Source organism: Ruditapes philippinarum, unplaced genomic scaffold (genome assembly GCF_026571515.1).
Source record: "Ruditapes philippinarum isolate M1 unplaced genomic scaffold, ASM2657151v2 ctg249_1_1_1_1, whole genome shotgun sequence".
In the NCBI taxonomy this organism is placed as follows: domain Eukaryota; kingdom Metazoa; phylum Mollusca; class Bivalvia; order Venerida; family Veneridae; genus Ruditapes; species Ruditapes philippinarum.
Window position 1 is genome coordinate 267,897 of NW_026857229.1, and position 18,775 is coordinate 286,671.

At 32.9% G+C, this 18,775-nt stretch overlaps 1 protein-coding gene across 3 annotated transcripts in view; it reads right to left on the minus strand.

Annotated features, from left to right (window-relative positions):
- Positions 1-930: 930 nt before the first annotated feature.
- LOC132749124 (uncharacterized) overlaps positions 931-18,775 on the minus strand; it is a 51,931-nt gene continuing 34,086 nt past the window's right edge. For all 3 annotated transcript variants that reach the window (XM_060738818.1, XM_060738819.1, XM_060738820.1), the window contains exons 10-16: positions 17,909-18,163; positions 15,229-15,292; positions 14,639-14,701; positions 9,442-9,499; positions 7,807-7,862; positions 3,754-3,867; positions 931-3,108 (exon numbers count right to left, since the gene is read on the minus strand). In XM_060738818.1, coding sequence (XP_060594801.1) covers positions 3,014-3,108; positions 3,754-3,867; positions 7,807-7,862; positions 9,442-9,499; positions 14,639-14,701; positions 15,229-15,292; positions 17,909-18,163 — 705 coding nt within the window. In that variant the 3' untranslated portion in view covers positions 931-3,013. The remainder of the gene's footprint in view (positions 3,109-3,753; positions 3,868-7,806; positions 7,863-9,441; positions 9,500-14,638; positions 14,702-15,228; positions 15,293-17,908; positions 18,164-18,775) is intronic.

The following is an 18,775-nucleotide window of genomic DNA, read 5'->3' on the forward strand; positions in this document are numbered from 1 at the left end:
TATAGGTAAAACCTCTATATTGTGTTATATATACACAAACATATATTGTGTTATATATATACACAAACATATATTCTGTTATATATACACACAAACATATTTTCTGTTATATATACACACAAACATATATTGTGTTATATATACACACAAACATATATTGTGTTATATATATACACAAACATATATTGTGTTATATATATACATACACAAACATATATTGTGTTATATATACACACAAACATATATTGTGTTATATACACAAAAACATATATTGTGTTATATATACACACAAACATATATTGTGTTATATATACACACAAACATATATTGTGTTATATATACACACACACAAACATATATTGTGTTATATATACACACAAACATATATTGTGTTATATATACACACAAACATATATTGTGTTATATAAACACAAACATATATTGTGTTATATATACACACAAACATATATTGTGTTATATATACACACAAACATATATTGTGTTATATATATACACACACAAACATATATTGTGTTATATATACACACAAACATATATTGTGTTATATATACACACAAACATATATTGTGTTATATATACACACAAACATATATTGTGTTATATATACACACAAACATATATTGTGTTATATACACAAAAACATATATTGTGTTATATAAACACAAACATATATTGTGTTATATATACACACAAACATATATTGTGTTATATATACACACAAACATATATTGTGTTATATATACACAAACATATATTGTGTTATATATACACACAAACATATATTGTGTTATATATACACACAAACATATATTGTGTTATATATACACACACACAAACATATATTGTGTTATATATACACACACAAACATATATTGTGTTATATATACACACACAAACATATATTGTGTTATATATATACACAAACATACAGTTTACAAATTACAAAAGTTTTAATTTCAGGCAGTTTCAATTAGAAAACTAATATATAGATTACAGAGACAAAATAAATACCAAACATCCACAAAGTATTAATGTTCATTAACAATAAATTCTGGAACTGTAAAATATAATTAAAAACTTTTAAATGTAAAAGCCTAAAAAAATAAAAAAAATAACAACACTGAAAATGTGAACTATTGACATTAAACTATCACCATATAAAGGTGAAAAGTATAGTCTGATTTTATTGACCTATCAATTATGTTTACATTAAAGCACTCATATAAATATTTGATTCCACCTCGGTTCTGTCCATATAATTTACGAGAATTAATATTGAGTATACGACTAATGTACTGAAAAGTCACACTAGCTGAATGTATAGGTTCTCGTCATATCCGCAATAGCACAGTAGGTTATGTGATAAGCGAATATAAAAGAGGTCTGTGGTTCAATCCCTACTTTTGCCATTGTTTTTAGACCTATTCCTTTATTTTTGAAGTATATTTTAATGAAAATGGCCAAGTGCTTGCATAATTGTCTACACGGATTTGAAGCAACTTAGAAACACTGATTTGTCTCCTTTTGTATTGTCTTTTACAGCACTGAAATGGCATTTATAGATATTAGTCTGAATGTATTTTAAATATTAATCCTTAAACCATGTTATTAAAAAAAAGTAAAGTCTTTACCAAAATAAGTGCAAAACATTATTAAATTATTATCAACTCCCATAAACTTTGATTAAAATCCCACCAGTAGTTTGACCTATAAAGGCCGAACAAGATTTTTCTATTTTTAGCTCTGGTGGCCATTTTGTGCAGCAAAGCAGAACGTGCCGGTGATGTGCACAACTAGGGATGGTACTGATCACTCCTGTAAAGTTTGATTGAAATCCCACCAGTAGTTTGGACAAGCTTAATACAGACTGTTGGACAACGGCACGGATGGATTGACGCACGGAGGGGCAGACAGACGGCAAAGGCAAAACCAATATGTCTCCCAAAAATTTTCGGAGACATAATAAGAAAAAGAACATGGACATAGGCGGTCTAGAACTTACAATACATAGAACATTTAGAAGATATATATCGATAGTTTACCATATTTCGCTGTAACGGTCAGTATAACTATTTCATAGGAACAAATTAAATTCAATCACATCTAACTGCCTACATTTACCAAACATTTACCAATATTAACATATTGTATGCATTGACTGTATGATCAGTATGAAATTGACAGGTTAATAAAATCAAACAATAAATGATATAAATCTGGAATGTATGTAACATAACATGAACAGAGAAAACTATCAGTAAACAATACACAGAACTTCTAATAAATGCTAGGAAATATACACAATAGCACTTTCTAATCTATCTTTCATGACTAGATTTATTATGTTAGCTGCATTAATTCCATACTACCATTCAATCATTCTAAACATAAGAAGTAATAATGTTTGATAACAAATAGAGACAAATATATACACATGAATTGCAATATAATGAAATTCAAATACGCTTTTTACTGTATTGTTACAGCCGTAATTTAAAACAATATCTTTAACATTAGTTGACATTATATCTATTTGAAAACAGCATGATCGAATGTATAAGTTATATTTTACAAAGTAGAAGTGCATGTTATTTTCATTATATAACAGTGTATAATGGAAGACCATAAATTACAGAAATATACTGAAAGTAATGACAATAAGTCCTGTCAAACCATATATACATTTCATTGCAGGGTTGCTGTTAAAACTCCTGTCTTTCTTAATACATCACGGTGTTTCATGTTACCTTCTGTCAGTTTGTCAATGGTAGAAATTTGACCTATATATATATAATTATGTCATGTTGTTTATCAGATTATAAACTTCTACACGACATTTGATGTGTGGAGTTGTACACCTCTTCTATGTTTACAGTAATCTCCCATCAGTATGTATCCTCTAGTTGTATACAACAGTCACAGGTGTGACATATAGACCAGATATGTCTAGATCTGCTGTACAAAGTTCTCTCCCTTGTACTGACCAGCTCATTCATTCACCATCATTATCAACAGAATCTTCATCAACAGGGGGGTTGAGTTTACGCTTCTTAGCAAAATTCTCAATTTTCTCTTCCACTGTAAATGCTTAAAATATAAAAATAATAAGTTGGCTATTTCTTATCTCATTTATCAATATATAATTATAGAAATGTTACATTCAACATGATTAACAGATTTTTTATTTGTTGGGTCTTAAGTTGCACTAACACAGTATAGGTCATATAGCGACTTTCAAGCTTTAGGTGAAGGAAGATCTCAAATGCCCTTCACATGTATTGTTTCAGGCACAAACAGGCACCTGAGTAGAACCACAGACATTCTGTAAGCTAGTTTCCTCACACCCCTCGTCCCTGACTGATTAAATATAGACTGAACCAAAATATATATGGCCATCTCTGAATAAAACTAATACAGGATAGAAAGGTGTATAATATGTTATATGAATCAACAATTGAACTGACAGCCTGTTGTAACAAGGAGAAATTAGAGTTTCTCACAATATATCATGAAATTATTATAATAAACTCTTTCAAGTATCAAATATCACTGTGGCAGAGTTCACATAATTAACATTATTTCATAATTGTGTAAATCATGTTGATAAACTTATAGGTACAAAAATCATCTACCTTTACATAAACTACTGTCTTACTCTTATCTCCTAGAACCTGAAGTGGTAAATGTGTATAGTCCCAGGCTTTTAATATTTAAGAAGTGTAGCTAACTTACCTCCCTTCTCCCTCTGCATCAATGGTTTATAAACACGCATCTTCTCCGGAAATATCCAATCAGCTTGATTAAGTATTGGTGGGCTTAAATCAGACCATGGTGCTATATCACATTCTGTAGTGGTAGATATAAAAGTACATTTCACATTAAATCAACATTTATATAACATATATATCATAACATCTCTGTTATAATAATAATAATAGTTCGAACTAGAAGGTATTTTTTTCACAAAAACATGTCTCCCAAAACAAGGTAAGGTACTGATCACTCCTGTGAAGTTTCAGCAGAGCTGTACAAGATTTTTCTATCTATAGTTCTGGTGGCCATTGAGTGCAGTGAAGTTCGGTTGAAATCCTACCAGCACTTTGACCTGTAAAAGCCGAACAAGATTTTTCTTTCATCTCTTGCAGCCATTTTGTACAGTAAAGTGGAACGTGCCGGCAATGTGCACAACTAGGGATAATACTGATCACTCCTTTGAAGGTTGGTTGAAATCCCACGGGCAGTTTGTCCTTTGAAAGCAGGTTAAGTGTTTTCTATATTTAGCTCTACGGCCATTTCGTGCAGCGAAGCAGAGCATGCCTGTGATAAGCACTAAATGGGGGCCATTTTATACAATGAAGCGTAACATGCTCGCGAAGTGCACAACTAGGGATAGTACTGATCACTCCTGTAAAGTTTGGATTGAAATCCAACCAGCAATATGATTTGTAACAAGAGCTGTCACAGGAGATAGCGAAGCTTGACTAATAAAATACTGGACACAGCAAGGAAGATTTGTTTGTTTGTTTTGGGATTTACGTCACAATGACACAGTATAGGTCATATCACGACGTTCCAGCTTTGATGGTGGAGGAAGACCTCAGGTGCCCTTCCGTGCATTATTTCAGGCATGAACGGGTACCTGAGTAAAACCACCGACGTTCCGTAAGCTAGCTGGATAGCTTCCTCACATGAAAAAATCCAAAGTCCCTTGTCAGGATTTGAACCCACAGCAGCGGTGAGGGGCAAGTGGTTTGAAGTCAACGACCTAAACCACTCAGCCACAGACGGCTCAGTAAGGAAGACAAAACTATGAAAAAAAAATCAATTACGTATTAAGTTATAGTAAAAAAAAAAACAACATTTGTTAACATAAATTCCAAGTACAAGGGGAATTAATTATGGAAATACTCACGCTATAGTTATGAACCTTGTCACACAACATGTGTGTAATGATAAGAAATATATATTTGAAGTTTGAAGTAGACACCTTAAAAAGTAAAGAAGTTTTCATATTTCTTAAAAAGATAAATCTGAAAATATAGCTTCAAGAGTTATGAACATATGAACACATAAGATGTAATTGATGATAAGGAATAAGTATAAGTTTGAGGTAGATACCTTTAAAAATAAAGAAGTTATAGTAAACAAGAAATGTCGAACGACACATATGGCCCCCTTTCTAGCCCTTGACTCACATTATTGGTAATTTTGTTAGAGAAACTTGCCATTGAAGTATTCAATTATGAAAAAAAGAAAAATAATGAAGACTGCGATAAAAAGTTTTCAAGATAATGAGACATTTAAGGCCCCTGTGACCTTGACTTTTGACATAGTGACTACAAAATCAATAGGGGTCACTTACTAGTTATGACCAATCAATATTAGAAATATGAAAACTTTGTGATGAATAGTTTTCATGATAATAAGAGGAAATCATATTAACATTCAAGGCCACTGTGACCTTGACCTTTGGCCTAGTGACCCCAAAATCAATAAGGGTCATCTACTAGTTATGACCAATCAATATGTGAAATATGAAGACTTTGTGATGAATTGTAACCAAGAAAATGAGCGGAAACCATTCTCACATTTAAGGCCCCTGTGACCTTGACCTTTGACCTAGTGACCCAAAATCAATAGGGGTCATCTACTAGTTATGACCAATCAATATGTGAAATATGTAGACTTTGTGATGAATACTTTTCATGATAAATCAGCTGAAACCATTCAGACATTTAAGGCTTCTGTGACCTTGACCTTGTGACCCTAAAAATCAATAAGGGTCATCTACTTGTTATGACCAATTAATATGTGAATTATGAAGACTTTGTGATAAATAGTAACCATGATAATAAGCGGAAATCATATTACAATTCAAGGTCCCTGTGACCTTGTACTATGACTTAGTGACCCTAAAATCAAATAGGGATCATCTACTAGTTATGACCAATCAATATGTGAAATATGAAGATTTTGTGATTAATTGTAACCAAGATAATGAGCAGAAACCATTCTGACTTTGAGACCCCTGTGACCTTGACCTTTGACCTAATGACCCCAAAATCATAAGGGGTTATCTACTAGTTATGACCAATCTATATGTGAAATATGAAGAATTTGTGATGACTAGTTTTCAAGATAATCAGCGGAAACCATTTTGACATTTAAGGACCCTGTGACCTTGACCTTTGTGACCCCAAAATCAATAGGGGTCATCTATTAGTTATGACCAATAACTATGTGAAATATGAAGACTTTGTGATAAATAGTTTTGAAGATGATCAGCAAAAACCATTCTGACATTTAAGGCCCCTGTGACCTTGACCTTTTACCTTGTGACCCCAAAATCAATAGGGGTCATCTTCTAGTTATGACCAATCATTATGTGAAGTATGACAACTTTGTGATGAATACTGTTCAAGATAATTAGCTTAAACCATTTTGACATTTAAGGCCCCTGTGACCTTGACCTAGTGACCCCAAAATCAATAGGGGTCATCTACTAGTTATGACCAATAACCATGTTAAATATGAAGCGGAAACCATGTGGTCTACCGACGGACCGACAGACAGACATTAGCAAAACAATATACCCCCTCTTCTTCTAAGGGGGCATAAAAATAACATTTTTTAAGTAAAAAAATCTGAGTTAACCGGGACATAATTCTTGCAATATTGGTGCTAGATTAATGATGAGGAACATATATTTGAAGTATGAAGTTGATCCCTTCAAAGATTAATAAGTAACAGTAAAAAATAATATTTTTCAAGGAAAATTCTAAGTTCAAGGGGAGATAAATCTGAAAATATTGGTGCTAGAGTTATGAACCTTGTCACATAAGATGTCCATAGCTTTTAAAACTCTAAAAATCATGAAGTACAGAGTACCGGTTTTTGTGCACTGCACTTCATCTCAATGAAATCTATCATCCTATGAAGTTTCATGTCCAAAGCTTTTATACTTTAGGAGAAATGGTCCGGACAAAAATAAAGTATGAAAATTAACAAAGGGCAATAAGTAACACAACAGAAGTAACAAGAAAAGTAACCCCTATATGTCGCCTTTTCAAGACAACACAAAAATTATGTCACTTATATCCAACAAAAGTTATGTTTTTCCGTCTAAAAGTGGCAGTGAAGGTTTTTCAAAATATAACAGGGTTTTCACAAAGATATCACTAAAGTGGTGGTGGAAATTTGCCTGAGACAAAAAACTAAACTGGAAGTTGAAAACATCATAATTATGTCAAAATGGTTCACAGAGTTACAAGAAGAGTGATCAAATACACAAGTATTACAAACTTCAAAACAAAATCATTATGAGTTTAGTGAGTGAGTGTTGTAAAGTAACAAAACTTAATCAAATTGTGACACTGATGTGGTCAATGCCAAACAGGTCAATTCCTGATGAGATAGTTGCCAGATAAATCTCTTCATATTTCTGAAATCATATGAGCCGCGTTACAACAAAACCAACAAAGTGCGTTTGCAACCAGCATGGATCCAGACCAGCCTGCGCTACTGCGCAGTCTGATCTGGATCCATGCTGTTTGCTTACCAACTCTATTACAAGTGGAGAAACTGACAGCGAACAGCATGGATCCTGATCAGACTGCGCGGATGCACAGGCTGGTCTGGATCAATGCTGGTCGCAAACGCATTACGTTGGTTTTGTCGTGACGCGGCTCATATTTACGTGCTTTTATGACTCCACATTGTTGAAAACAATATGTCTCTAGTTATATAACCAACACACTAACACAAACTAGTATACAGAATAATTACCTGTTTCTACTTTAGCTTTATCAAGATCTTCCAACATCTTCCTTAACATTGTAGCCCTATTAATCATTCAAAATAACTTGTTTATAATAATATCAGTATAAACATTAATGATTTACTGAATGATTCTTTAATTACAATTCACAAACATAAAACAATGATAAAACAGTCTAACAAAATATTGTCTGAACATAAAATAGCTGACAGAGCAAACTGTACTAGGACCCTTCATATCTATCGGACAATCAATTTACCATCATCCGGTCTGAATCGCACAAGCACTTTCATTAAAAATTTTTGAAGTAAATAACAACAAAAACCACTGTCATGTAAATATTGTTGATTTAGTTCTTTATTTACTTACATGCCCTTTTGTTTACTTTTTTATTTCATGACCTGGTCATGCGGGGGTGGGTATGTTCTGCGCATGCCCAAATATTGAGACTCTTAATGGGTTGTTTTAGATAGGTTTTACTTTTATATTTTCTCTGCATTATCATAGCACATATTTTAATGATGAAAAGAATATATTCAAACTTTATCCAAACAGTATTTCGTTCTATTCTTTTAGAAGGAAATGCAAATTAAAAACCATATAAGGAAACTTGTCACGCCCGATTTTTCAAACCAAGAGAGGAACTCTACATAAAAAATGTAAATGAAATGTATTGCCTGGATTTTACAGGCTTCATGATGACCAAAATGAGACTGTATGACAAAGAATAGAAATCCAAGTGAATATCAAAATTTATGTTTGATGATTTATGAAGAATCAATACAATAATTGACTAAATAATGTGAATTTCCATTAAGCCCCATCGTAATAATCATGGCTGCTGTGTCTATTTTAAGTGAAGTCTTGGTTTTTCCAAAATCTTAACCTTGCCATTCAACAGTCGTAGTCCGACTTCAAAATATTTTAAAACACATTGTCCGGTAAAATGAGTTGTCTACACAAATTTTTTCTCTTAAAATACCCTACTTTGAAGACATGTTTTTATCATCAAAATGTTAAATTTCGTGTTTGATAAGGTAGTTTACGCGTATGAAGAACTCAAAATCACTTGGATAAAATTCCATTCCTTTTTGTTTTTTTTTCTATAAAAGTTACAGCGAAAAAACATCATGTTCTGTCTGGTAATATGAAGGATCCCAGTATGGACAATTAAGAACAGTGTTGTTTAAACTGTGATCAGTTTTTTTCCCAATTATAAATATATCAATGTCTTACATTCATTTTATTTTCAAAGATATATATTCTTTTCATCTAGTAATGTTGGAAAATAATTGCAACAGAACTGTATGGTTAAACTTAGCCCTAACACCTTCTGAGACAGGAAGTGTATTAGCCCCTGTCATCAGAATAGACTTTAACTGACTTTTGCAAATTCTAAACAGGGTTATTTTTTTTTGTTTTGTTTGGGTTTTACGTCACATCGACACAGTATAGGTCATATTGCGACGTTCCAGCTTTGCTGGTGGAGGAAGACCTCAGGTGCCCTTCCGTGCATTATTTCAGGCACGAACGGGCACCTGAGTAGAACCACCGACGTTCCGTAAGCTAGCTGGCTGGCTTCCTAAACAGGGTTAATGTATGAAAAAGATTCAGCAATGTTAAGGGTAAGACAGATATCTTACTGTACAGTATGCTCTGCCCAGATCTGTTGTAATGTCTTTATATTGTCTTCATGCCAATCTGTAAAATATATCAACATTATCTCAATTAACTATACTTTCATTGATGTTTAACTCAATCAAGGCTTTAGCAATGCACTATTATAAACTAACTAGATTGGCGACTGCTAATTTGTCAGCTAACTGAGATCAATCTTTTCATTAAACGACCACTTTTACCTGTCAAGTGTTTGTGATTTTACAGAACGCCACCTCATGATGTAACAAGTGTCAACAATCAAAACACAATATATAAATGTGTGAAAAACTCTATTTCCCAAACCAATTTTAGCGTATGCAAATGAAGTTAAGTATACTCGTCACGTTTATTATCCAATAATATATCGATAAAACAATGCAACGCTTCGCCCCTACTGAGATTGTGTATACGCTTCGCTGTTGATATTTAGATTGCATTGAATTGACCTTGAACTTGATCAGCATACAATTAGATGTAGTTTGTTAATTTCAAATGAAAAATGCACAACAGAAAACATCTTCACTTATTAGGGTTTACGTGTTGGAAACAAGGAAAAGCAACAGAGAAGTTTAAAAATTCTTGAAAAATGTCAAACGTGTACGTACATGTAATGGATAAAAACAGTTTTGTCAATAAACATCAGAAAGTTTTTTTTTATAATTAGCATCCATTTATATTACTAAACATTTATATAAATGAAGTTGAAAAACATTCCATCCTCAAAAGAAATATGTCATGTACAAAATGTTACTTTTTTTATCATGCTTTGTCTTAAGAGACCGTTTCATTAAGCAACAGTTTTTGGTGTTTCCTTGGTGCGGTCGCTTGAAACATATTTAACTGTATGCTGATTTTAACCTAATTGTTGCTTATATCAAATTTTGCCATATTGTAAATACTAGTGTTTTACATTATCTAGGGTAACACATATTTATGAATAAATAGACAGAGATACAAGGGAAATAATTCCAAGACTGCAAAATTGATAAAGCATTGTTCTCTCCCTTTATTCATACTTTTGAACTTTAAATGTAATATACAAAACAATCTGAAAATTTCAGAATACATGGACAAAAAAGTGGACTTTTTATTGTATGAGAGATTCGAACTCTCTAACATCAATCAACAATGTGTTATATAATAATCTGTTTATACATAATACTATCAGTATTGTGTGGGAATCAAACATTGATATCAGTAATGTGTGGGAATCAAACATTGATATCAGTAATGTGTGGGAATCAAACATTGATATCAGTAATGTGTGGGAATCAAACATTGATATCAGTAATGTGTGGGAATCAAACATTAATATCAGTAATGTGTGGGAATCAAACATTGATATCAGTATTGTGTGGGAATCAAACATTGATATCAGTAATGTGTGGGAATCAAACATTGATATCAGTATTGTGTGGGAATCAAACATTGGTATCAGTAATGTGTGGGAATCAAACATTGATATCAGTAATGTGTGGGGAATCAAACATTGATATCAGTATTGTGTGGGAATCAAACATTGATATCAGTAATGTGTGGGAATCAAATATTGGTATGAGGTTATGTTTGGGAATCAAACACTGGTATCAGTAATGTGTGGTAATCAAACATTGGTATGAGGTTATGTTTGGGAATCAAACACTGGTATCAGTAATGTGTGGTAATCAAACATTGATATCAGTAATGTGTGGGAATCAAACATTGATATCAGTAATGTGTGGGAATCAAACATTGGTATTTTGGTAATGTGTGGGAATCAAACATTGGTATGAGGTTATGTTTGGGAATCAAACACTGGTATCAGTAATGTGTGGGAATCAAACATTGATATCAGTAAAGTGTGGGAAACAAACATTGGTATGAGGTAATGTTTGGGAATGAAACATTGATATCAGTAATGTGTGGGAATCAAACATTGGTATGAGGTAATGTATGGGAATCAAACATTGATATCAGTAATGTGTGGGAATCAAACATTGGTATCAGTAATGTGTGGGAATCAAACATTGGTATGAGGTAATGTATGGGAATCAAACATTGGTATCAGTAATGTGTGGGAATGAGGTATTTTGTGGTAATCAAACATTGGTATTTTGGTAATGCGTGGTAATCAAACATTGGTATTATGGTAATGTGTGGTAATCAAACATTGGTATGAGGTATTTTGTGGGAATCAAACATTGATATGAGGATAAGTTTGGGAATCAAACATTGGTATCAGTAATGTGTGGGAATCAAACATGGTAATGAGGTATTTTGTGGGAATCAAACATGGTTATGAGGTAATTTTTTGGAATCAAACATTGGTATGAGGTAATGTTTGGGAATCAAACACTGGTATCAGTAATGTGTGGGAATCAAACATGGTAATAAGGTATTTTGTGGGAATCAAACATTGATATGAGGTTATGTTTGGGAATCAAACATTGATATCAGTAATGTGTGGGAATCAAACATGGTAATGAGGTATTTTGTGGGAATCAAACATTGGTATTTTAGTAATGTGTGGTAATCAAACATTGGTATTTTGGTAATGTGTGGTAATCAAACATTGGTATTATGGTAATGTGTGGTAATCAAACATTGGTATTTTGGTAATGTGTAGTTATCAAACATTGGTACCGTATAAGTGGTTTTTTCTGCGGGCTCCAAATTCTGCGGTTTTTCCAAATTTTGGCAATGTTTTATTTCTGCGGATTTTATTTCTGCGGCACAATCTTTGCGACAAACGTGATTTAAATTCTGCGGCTCATCCTATCAAAGTCTAAGTCACATTACTTTACCTATTTTTTTTGCATGTCACATTCGCATTAAAATTTTGTTTACCGTCGTCACCGCAAAACTATATGGTAATTACAAAAACAATTATATTGTTTGCTTGCAAACAAAAAAAATATAATGTGCAATAATAGACAGTTTGCATCTTTTGATCAGCGTGAAAGTGACGTGTTAAAAATATACCCGGTAGTATTTTTTAATTTAATAAAACTGATAGAAGTTTATCGTAGTAAATCAGACCAAGAATAATGTACACGAAGATAATTTAGCAGTATAAGTGGTTTAAATGGTTTTAATGATTTAGTGGTAAACAAACCTTTAGCGTACAGGCAACACTATGGTGTTTAAATTTCTTTGTTCATAAATTGGCAAAATAAACAACAAATACATCCTTCATGTCCTTACAAGCACATATTACATACTTAGCCGAAAGCAATTTTATATAATTCGATGACCCGCTAACCGTTATAATCCGTTAGTCGTTATTACTTTAGAGGAAACAGGTCCTTATGTAGAAAACAAAATGTGGAGAAATATTCTGCGGTTTTTATTTCTGCGGTGCTGAAACTGACTGCAGAAAACGCAGAAATAAAGTCACCGCAGAAAAAACCACTTATACGGTATGAGGTAATGTGTGGTAATCAAACTTTAGTATGAGGTAATGTGTGGTAATCAAACATTGGTATTATGGTAATGTGTGGTAATCAAACATTGGTATTTTGGTAATGTGTGGTAATCAAACATTGGTATGAGGTAATGTGTGGTAATCAAACTTTAGTATGAGGTAATGTGTGGGAATCAAACATTGGTATGAGGTAATGTGTGGTAATCAAACATTGGTATTATGGAAATGTGTGGTAATCAAACATTGGTATTATGGTAATGTGTGGGAATCAAACATTGGTATGAAGTAATGTTTGGGAATCAAACATTGGTATGAGGTAATGTGTGGTAATCAAACTTTAGTATGAGGTAATGTGTGGGAATCAAACATTGGTATGAGGTAATGTGTGGTAATCAAACATTGGTATTATGGAAATGTGTGGTAATCAAACATTGGTATTATGGTAATGTGTGGGAATCAAACATTGGTATGAAGTAATGTTTGGGAATCAAACATTGGTATGAGGTAATGTGTGGTAATCAAACATTGGTATTTTGGTAATGTGTGGTAATCAGACAATTGGTATTTTGGAAATGTGTGGTAATCAAACATTGGTATTATGGTAATGTGTGGTAATCAAACATTGGTATTTTGGTAATGCGTGGTAATCAAACATTGGTATTATGGTAATGTGTGGTAATCAAACATTGGTATCAGTAATGTGTGGGAATCAAACATTGATATCAGTAATGTGTGGGAATCAAACATTGATATCAGTAATGTGTGGGAATCAAACATTGGTAATGAGGTATTTTGTGGGAATCAAACATTGGTATGAGGTATTATATAGGATTCAAACATTGGTATGAGGTAATGTATGGGATTCAAACACTGGTATCAGTAATGTGTGGGAATCAAAATGGTAATAAGGTATTTTGTGGGAATCAAACATTGATATGAGGTTATGTTTGGGAATCAAACATTGATATCAGTAATGTGTGGGAATCAAACATGGTAATGAGGTATTTTGTGGGAATCAAACATTGGTATTTTAGTAATGTGTGGTAATCAAACATTGGTATTTTGGTAATGTGTGGTAATCAAACATTGGTATTATGGTAATGTGTGGTAATCAAACATTGGTATTTTGGTAATGTGTAGTTATCAAACATTGGTATGAGGTAATGTGAGGTAATCAAACTTTAGTATGAGGTAATGTGTGGGAATCAAACATAGGTATTTTGGTAATGTGTGGTAATCAAACTTTAGTATGAGGTAATGTGTGGGAATCAAACATTGGTATGAGGTAATGTGTGGTAATCAAACATTGGTATTATGGAAATGTGTGGTAATCAAACATTGGTATGAGGTAATGTGTGGTAATCAAACATTGGTATTATGGAAATGTGTGGTAATCAAACATTGGTATGAGGTAATGTGTGGGAATCAAACATTGGTATTATGGTAATGTGTGGGAATCAAACATTGGTATTTTGGTAATGTGTGGGAATCAAACATTGGTATGAGGTAATGTGTGGGAATCAAACATTGGTATCAGTAATGTGTGGGAATCAAACATTGGTATGAGGTAATGTGTGGGAATCAAACATTGGTATCAGTAATGTGTGGGAATCAAACATTGGTATCAGTAATGTGTGGGAATCAAACATTGGTATGAGGTAATGTGTGGGAATCAAACATTGGTATCAGTAATGTGTGGGAATCAAACATTGGTATTATGGTAATGTGTGGTAATCAAACATTGGTATTATGGTAATGTGAGAGAGTATCATACTTACAAGCTTCATGTATCCATTCAAACTCATCACCAAAGTCAGCATCATACAAACACAATGGAATTTCTAAAATCAAGATCAACAGATCAATACAGTTAATTTTGAATAAAATACATAAGCAAAAAAAAAAGCCTAAACATGGGAGGGATATTTTGCTTTACTTTTCTTATAACTTTACTGTAAAACAAGACATGTGCAGGAATTTTCTATTTTGAAAGCGAAAATTAAATCATTATCCACGCTAGAGTAATGGGTCTTGGTTGCAAACATGAATGAAATTTCAAGCAAACATATTACATGGTTAAGGAAATAGAACTTCCTACAACATCCAGAGAGTGTTTTTATTAGAACACAAATTGGTTTAACTTGGTCAAAATCAGTCAGAAGTCTTGGTCAGTGACCTTGAAATACGCTGTCAAACATAAGTTAAGAGTATCAAGAGAATATCAGTTCTAGTTAATGTAAGATGATACTGCACATATGTCATACCAACAACAATCTTTAAATAGTCATGCTAGAAATTAATGTTGGTTGCTTCAGATCAGCTAATTTTGATAGCTAGTGGTCTGGTCACATAATTATTGTTTACTTACCTGAAGACATGTTAAACTGAGGTTTCTTTGGGTTCTTTTCAACATTTAGCAACTCATCTATCACCTAAAATCATACATAGAAAATAAACTAGTTAAAATCATACAATGAAAATAAACCAGTTAAAATCATACAATGAAAATAAACCAGTTAAAATCATACAATGAAAATAAACCAGTTAAAATCATACATAGAAAATAAACCAGTTAAAATCATACAATGAAAATAAACCAGTTAAAATCATACAATGAAAATAAACCAGTTAAAATCATACAATGAAAATAAACCGGTTAAAATCATATATATCAAGTAAATCTTTTAAAATTATACATTGAAAAAAAAAACACTTTAAGATAATACCTGTTAGGTATTAAACAACTTTAAATCATACAATTAACTAGAAATGTGTCATCATGCCACGGATGCCCCCGCATGCAGCCAAAATTTCAGATGTTATAATATTTAGTTCCAAATTTGTTTGCACAAATTATTTTTTTCATTTTAAGTTCAAAGCCCTTAAAACTTTTCAATGTTAACACAAACCATTTTCATACAATGTTCAAGGCACTGAAATTATTCAGTCTTAACCTTTTGAAAATAGCATATTTCATATTTGTAGCCAAAATAATGGCTACATTATACATTTCAGTGCTGAAACTGAAAGTTCAAAATTTTTCCAACATTCAAGAAAGATAAGTTTGTCCAAAATCATTGAACCACGACCAAATTCAAACTTTAAACTGCTTATTCCTAAGATGGTATCTATATTATTTTCAAAGTGAAACGGACATAACTCTGCCAAAAAATCATCAAACCATGACCAAATTCCAACTTGACCTGCCCATTCCTTTGACATATCCATATGTCAAATTTGAGTTGTTGGGTAGATAATGAACAGAAACTGTAAATTTCATATTATTTTCAAAGTGAAAGGGGCATTACTCTGCCAAAAATCATTAAACCATGACCAAATTCCAACTTGAACTTGACCTGCGCATTCCTCTGACGTATCCATATGTCAAGTTTGAGTTGAATGTGTTGTACCATTGGGGAGATAATGAACGGAAACTGAAAATTTCATATTATTTTCAAAGTAAAAGGGGCATAACTCTGCCAAAAATCATCGAACCATGACCAAATTCCAACTTGAACTTGACCTGCGCATTCCTGTGACGTATCCATATGTCAAGTTTGAGTTGAATGTGTTGTACCATTGGGGAGATAATGAACGGAAACTGAAAATTTCATATTATTTTCAAAGTAAAAGGGGCATAACTCTGCCAAAAATCATTAAACCATGACCAAATTCCAACTTGAACTTGACCTGCGCATTCCTGTGACGTATCCATATGTCAAGTTTGAGTTGAATGTGTTGTACCATTGGGGAGATAATGAACGGAAACTGAAAATTTCATATTATTTTCAAAGTGAAAGGGGCATAACTCTGCCAAAAATCATTGAACCATGACCAAATTCGAACTTGACCTGTATTTTCTCACGACATATCCATATGTCAAATTTGAGTTGAATGTGTTGTACCGTTGGGGAGATAATGAACGGAAACTGAAAATTTCATATTATTTTCAAAGTAAAAGGGGCATAACTCTGCCATAAATCATCGAACCATGACCAAATTTGAACTTGACCTGTATTTTCTCACGACATATCCATATGTCAAATTTGAGTTGAAATTGTTGTACCATTGGGGAGATAATGAACGGAAACTGAAAATTTCATATTATTTTCAAAGTAAAAGGGGCATAACTCTGCCATAAATCATCGAACCATGACCAAATTCGAACTTGACCTGTATTTTCTCATGACAAATCCATATGTCAAGTTTGAGCTGAATGTGTTGTACCATTGGGGAGATAATGAACGGAAACTGAAAATTTCATATTATTTTCAAAGTAAAAGGGGCATAACTCTGCCAAAAATCATCGAACCATGACCAAATTCGAACTTGACCTGTATTTTCTCATGACATACCCATATGTCAAATTTGAGTTGAATGTGTGCAACTGTTACTAAGATAATGAACGGAAACTGATGATGACGGAATGACAGAATGACGGAACAGGGTAACATTATATGCCCTGGCCATTACATGGCGGGGGCATAAAAATGAATCAGTTAAAATTATACTTGTGTATTTATATATGGAAAATCAATCCCCCCCCCCCCCCCCCTTCGGCAGGGCCAATTTTGAACCCAGGACTCTAATTTGAACAAACTTGGTAGACACTCACTAGAAGATGTTTCATGCCAAATATCTAAGTTGTAAGGTCTGTGACCTTGACCTTTGACCCAGTGACCTCAAAATCAATAGTGGTCATCTACTAATCATGACTAACCTCCATGCAAATATGAAGACTTTGGACAAAGGAATCTTAAGTTATTGGGCGGACAAGGAAATACCGATGGACAGCAGGCATTTCTATTGTTATTTTCTTTTGTTTCATAGAGGGCCATGGCCCCTTATTCTATTGTTACTGAAATGACTTCTATTGTTCTTTTTTGTTCTGTTAACAGTTAGATGGCCCCCTATCCTTATTCGGTTGTGCGGGGAGATGTCCAGATGGAAAAGCTGATTCCAGTATACCCCCTTACAACTTTGTTGTGAGAGGGTATAAAAAGTTTGAAATTAAGGCGATTTAGTGTATGTACAAATAATATACAAACCTCTGGAGATTCTTGTTCTTTCCCTATAAGGAAGAGTACAGATACGATACATCTAATCTGATGGTAGAGGAATGCTGTACCAACTATAGTCAACTCACACATTGTATAACCTCCCTGATCACTCTCATCTAAAACCTTCATATCAGCACTGAGAATTTTACGTACAAAATTAGTCACACCATCAGCTATGTTGTGTTTACACAGGTTCCTAAAGTCATGTTCCCCTATCAGCTTCTTGGCTGCTTGGTCCATTATCTGTACAATATATTACACATAAACAGTACAGTATGCAGCTAACATGCTTTGTCAAGTACACATCATCTCAAACTATTGTAACATTAACTTTATTGACAGTCCTTTTTTATGACTTAGGGCTTAATAGAGGGTGTGCAAGTTCAAACACTGATACAGGTTAACAATAATCCATGGGAGCATATTGTAAGTCCAAAATCAACATATATTCTTTAAATGATCCTATTATTGTATACCCTCTCACATTTAAAGCTGTTTATCTACAAATGGTAAAATTAAAACAAAAACAAATTGAAAATATGAAAAACGATTTTCAGTAAATGGTTTATACTGGTCTACTTAGATTCAATTACTACTGACCAAAGTGATGACGAAATCATCAATAAAATGTTTTTTCCTAGCATAAAAATCGACTGTGTTACTAATGCAGTAGCCAATATAAATAGGTAAGACGACTTATTCAACATAGTTAGTTTCACAACAATGGTTTGTAAAAATCTGGGAATCTGAAATGCCTACTCCTTTAGATATTTTGATGTTAGTTGATATGTAGGCTAATATAGCTCAGAATACAGATAACACTAATGTTTGTTTGTTTGTTTCATTTTACGCCTT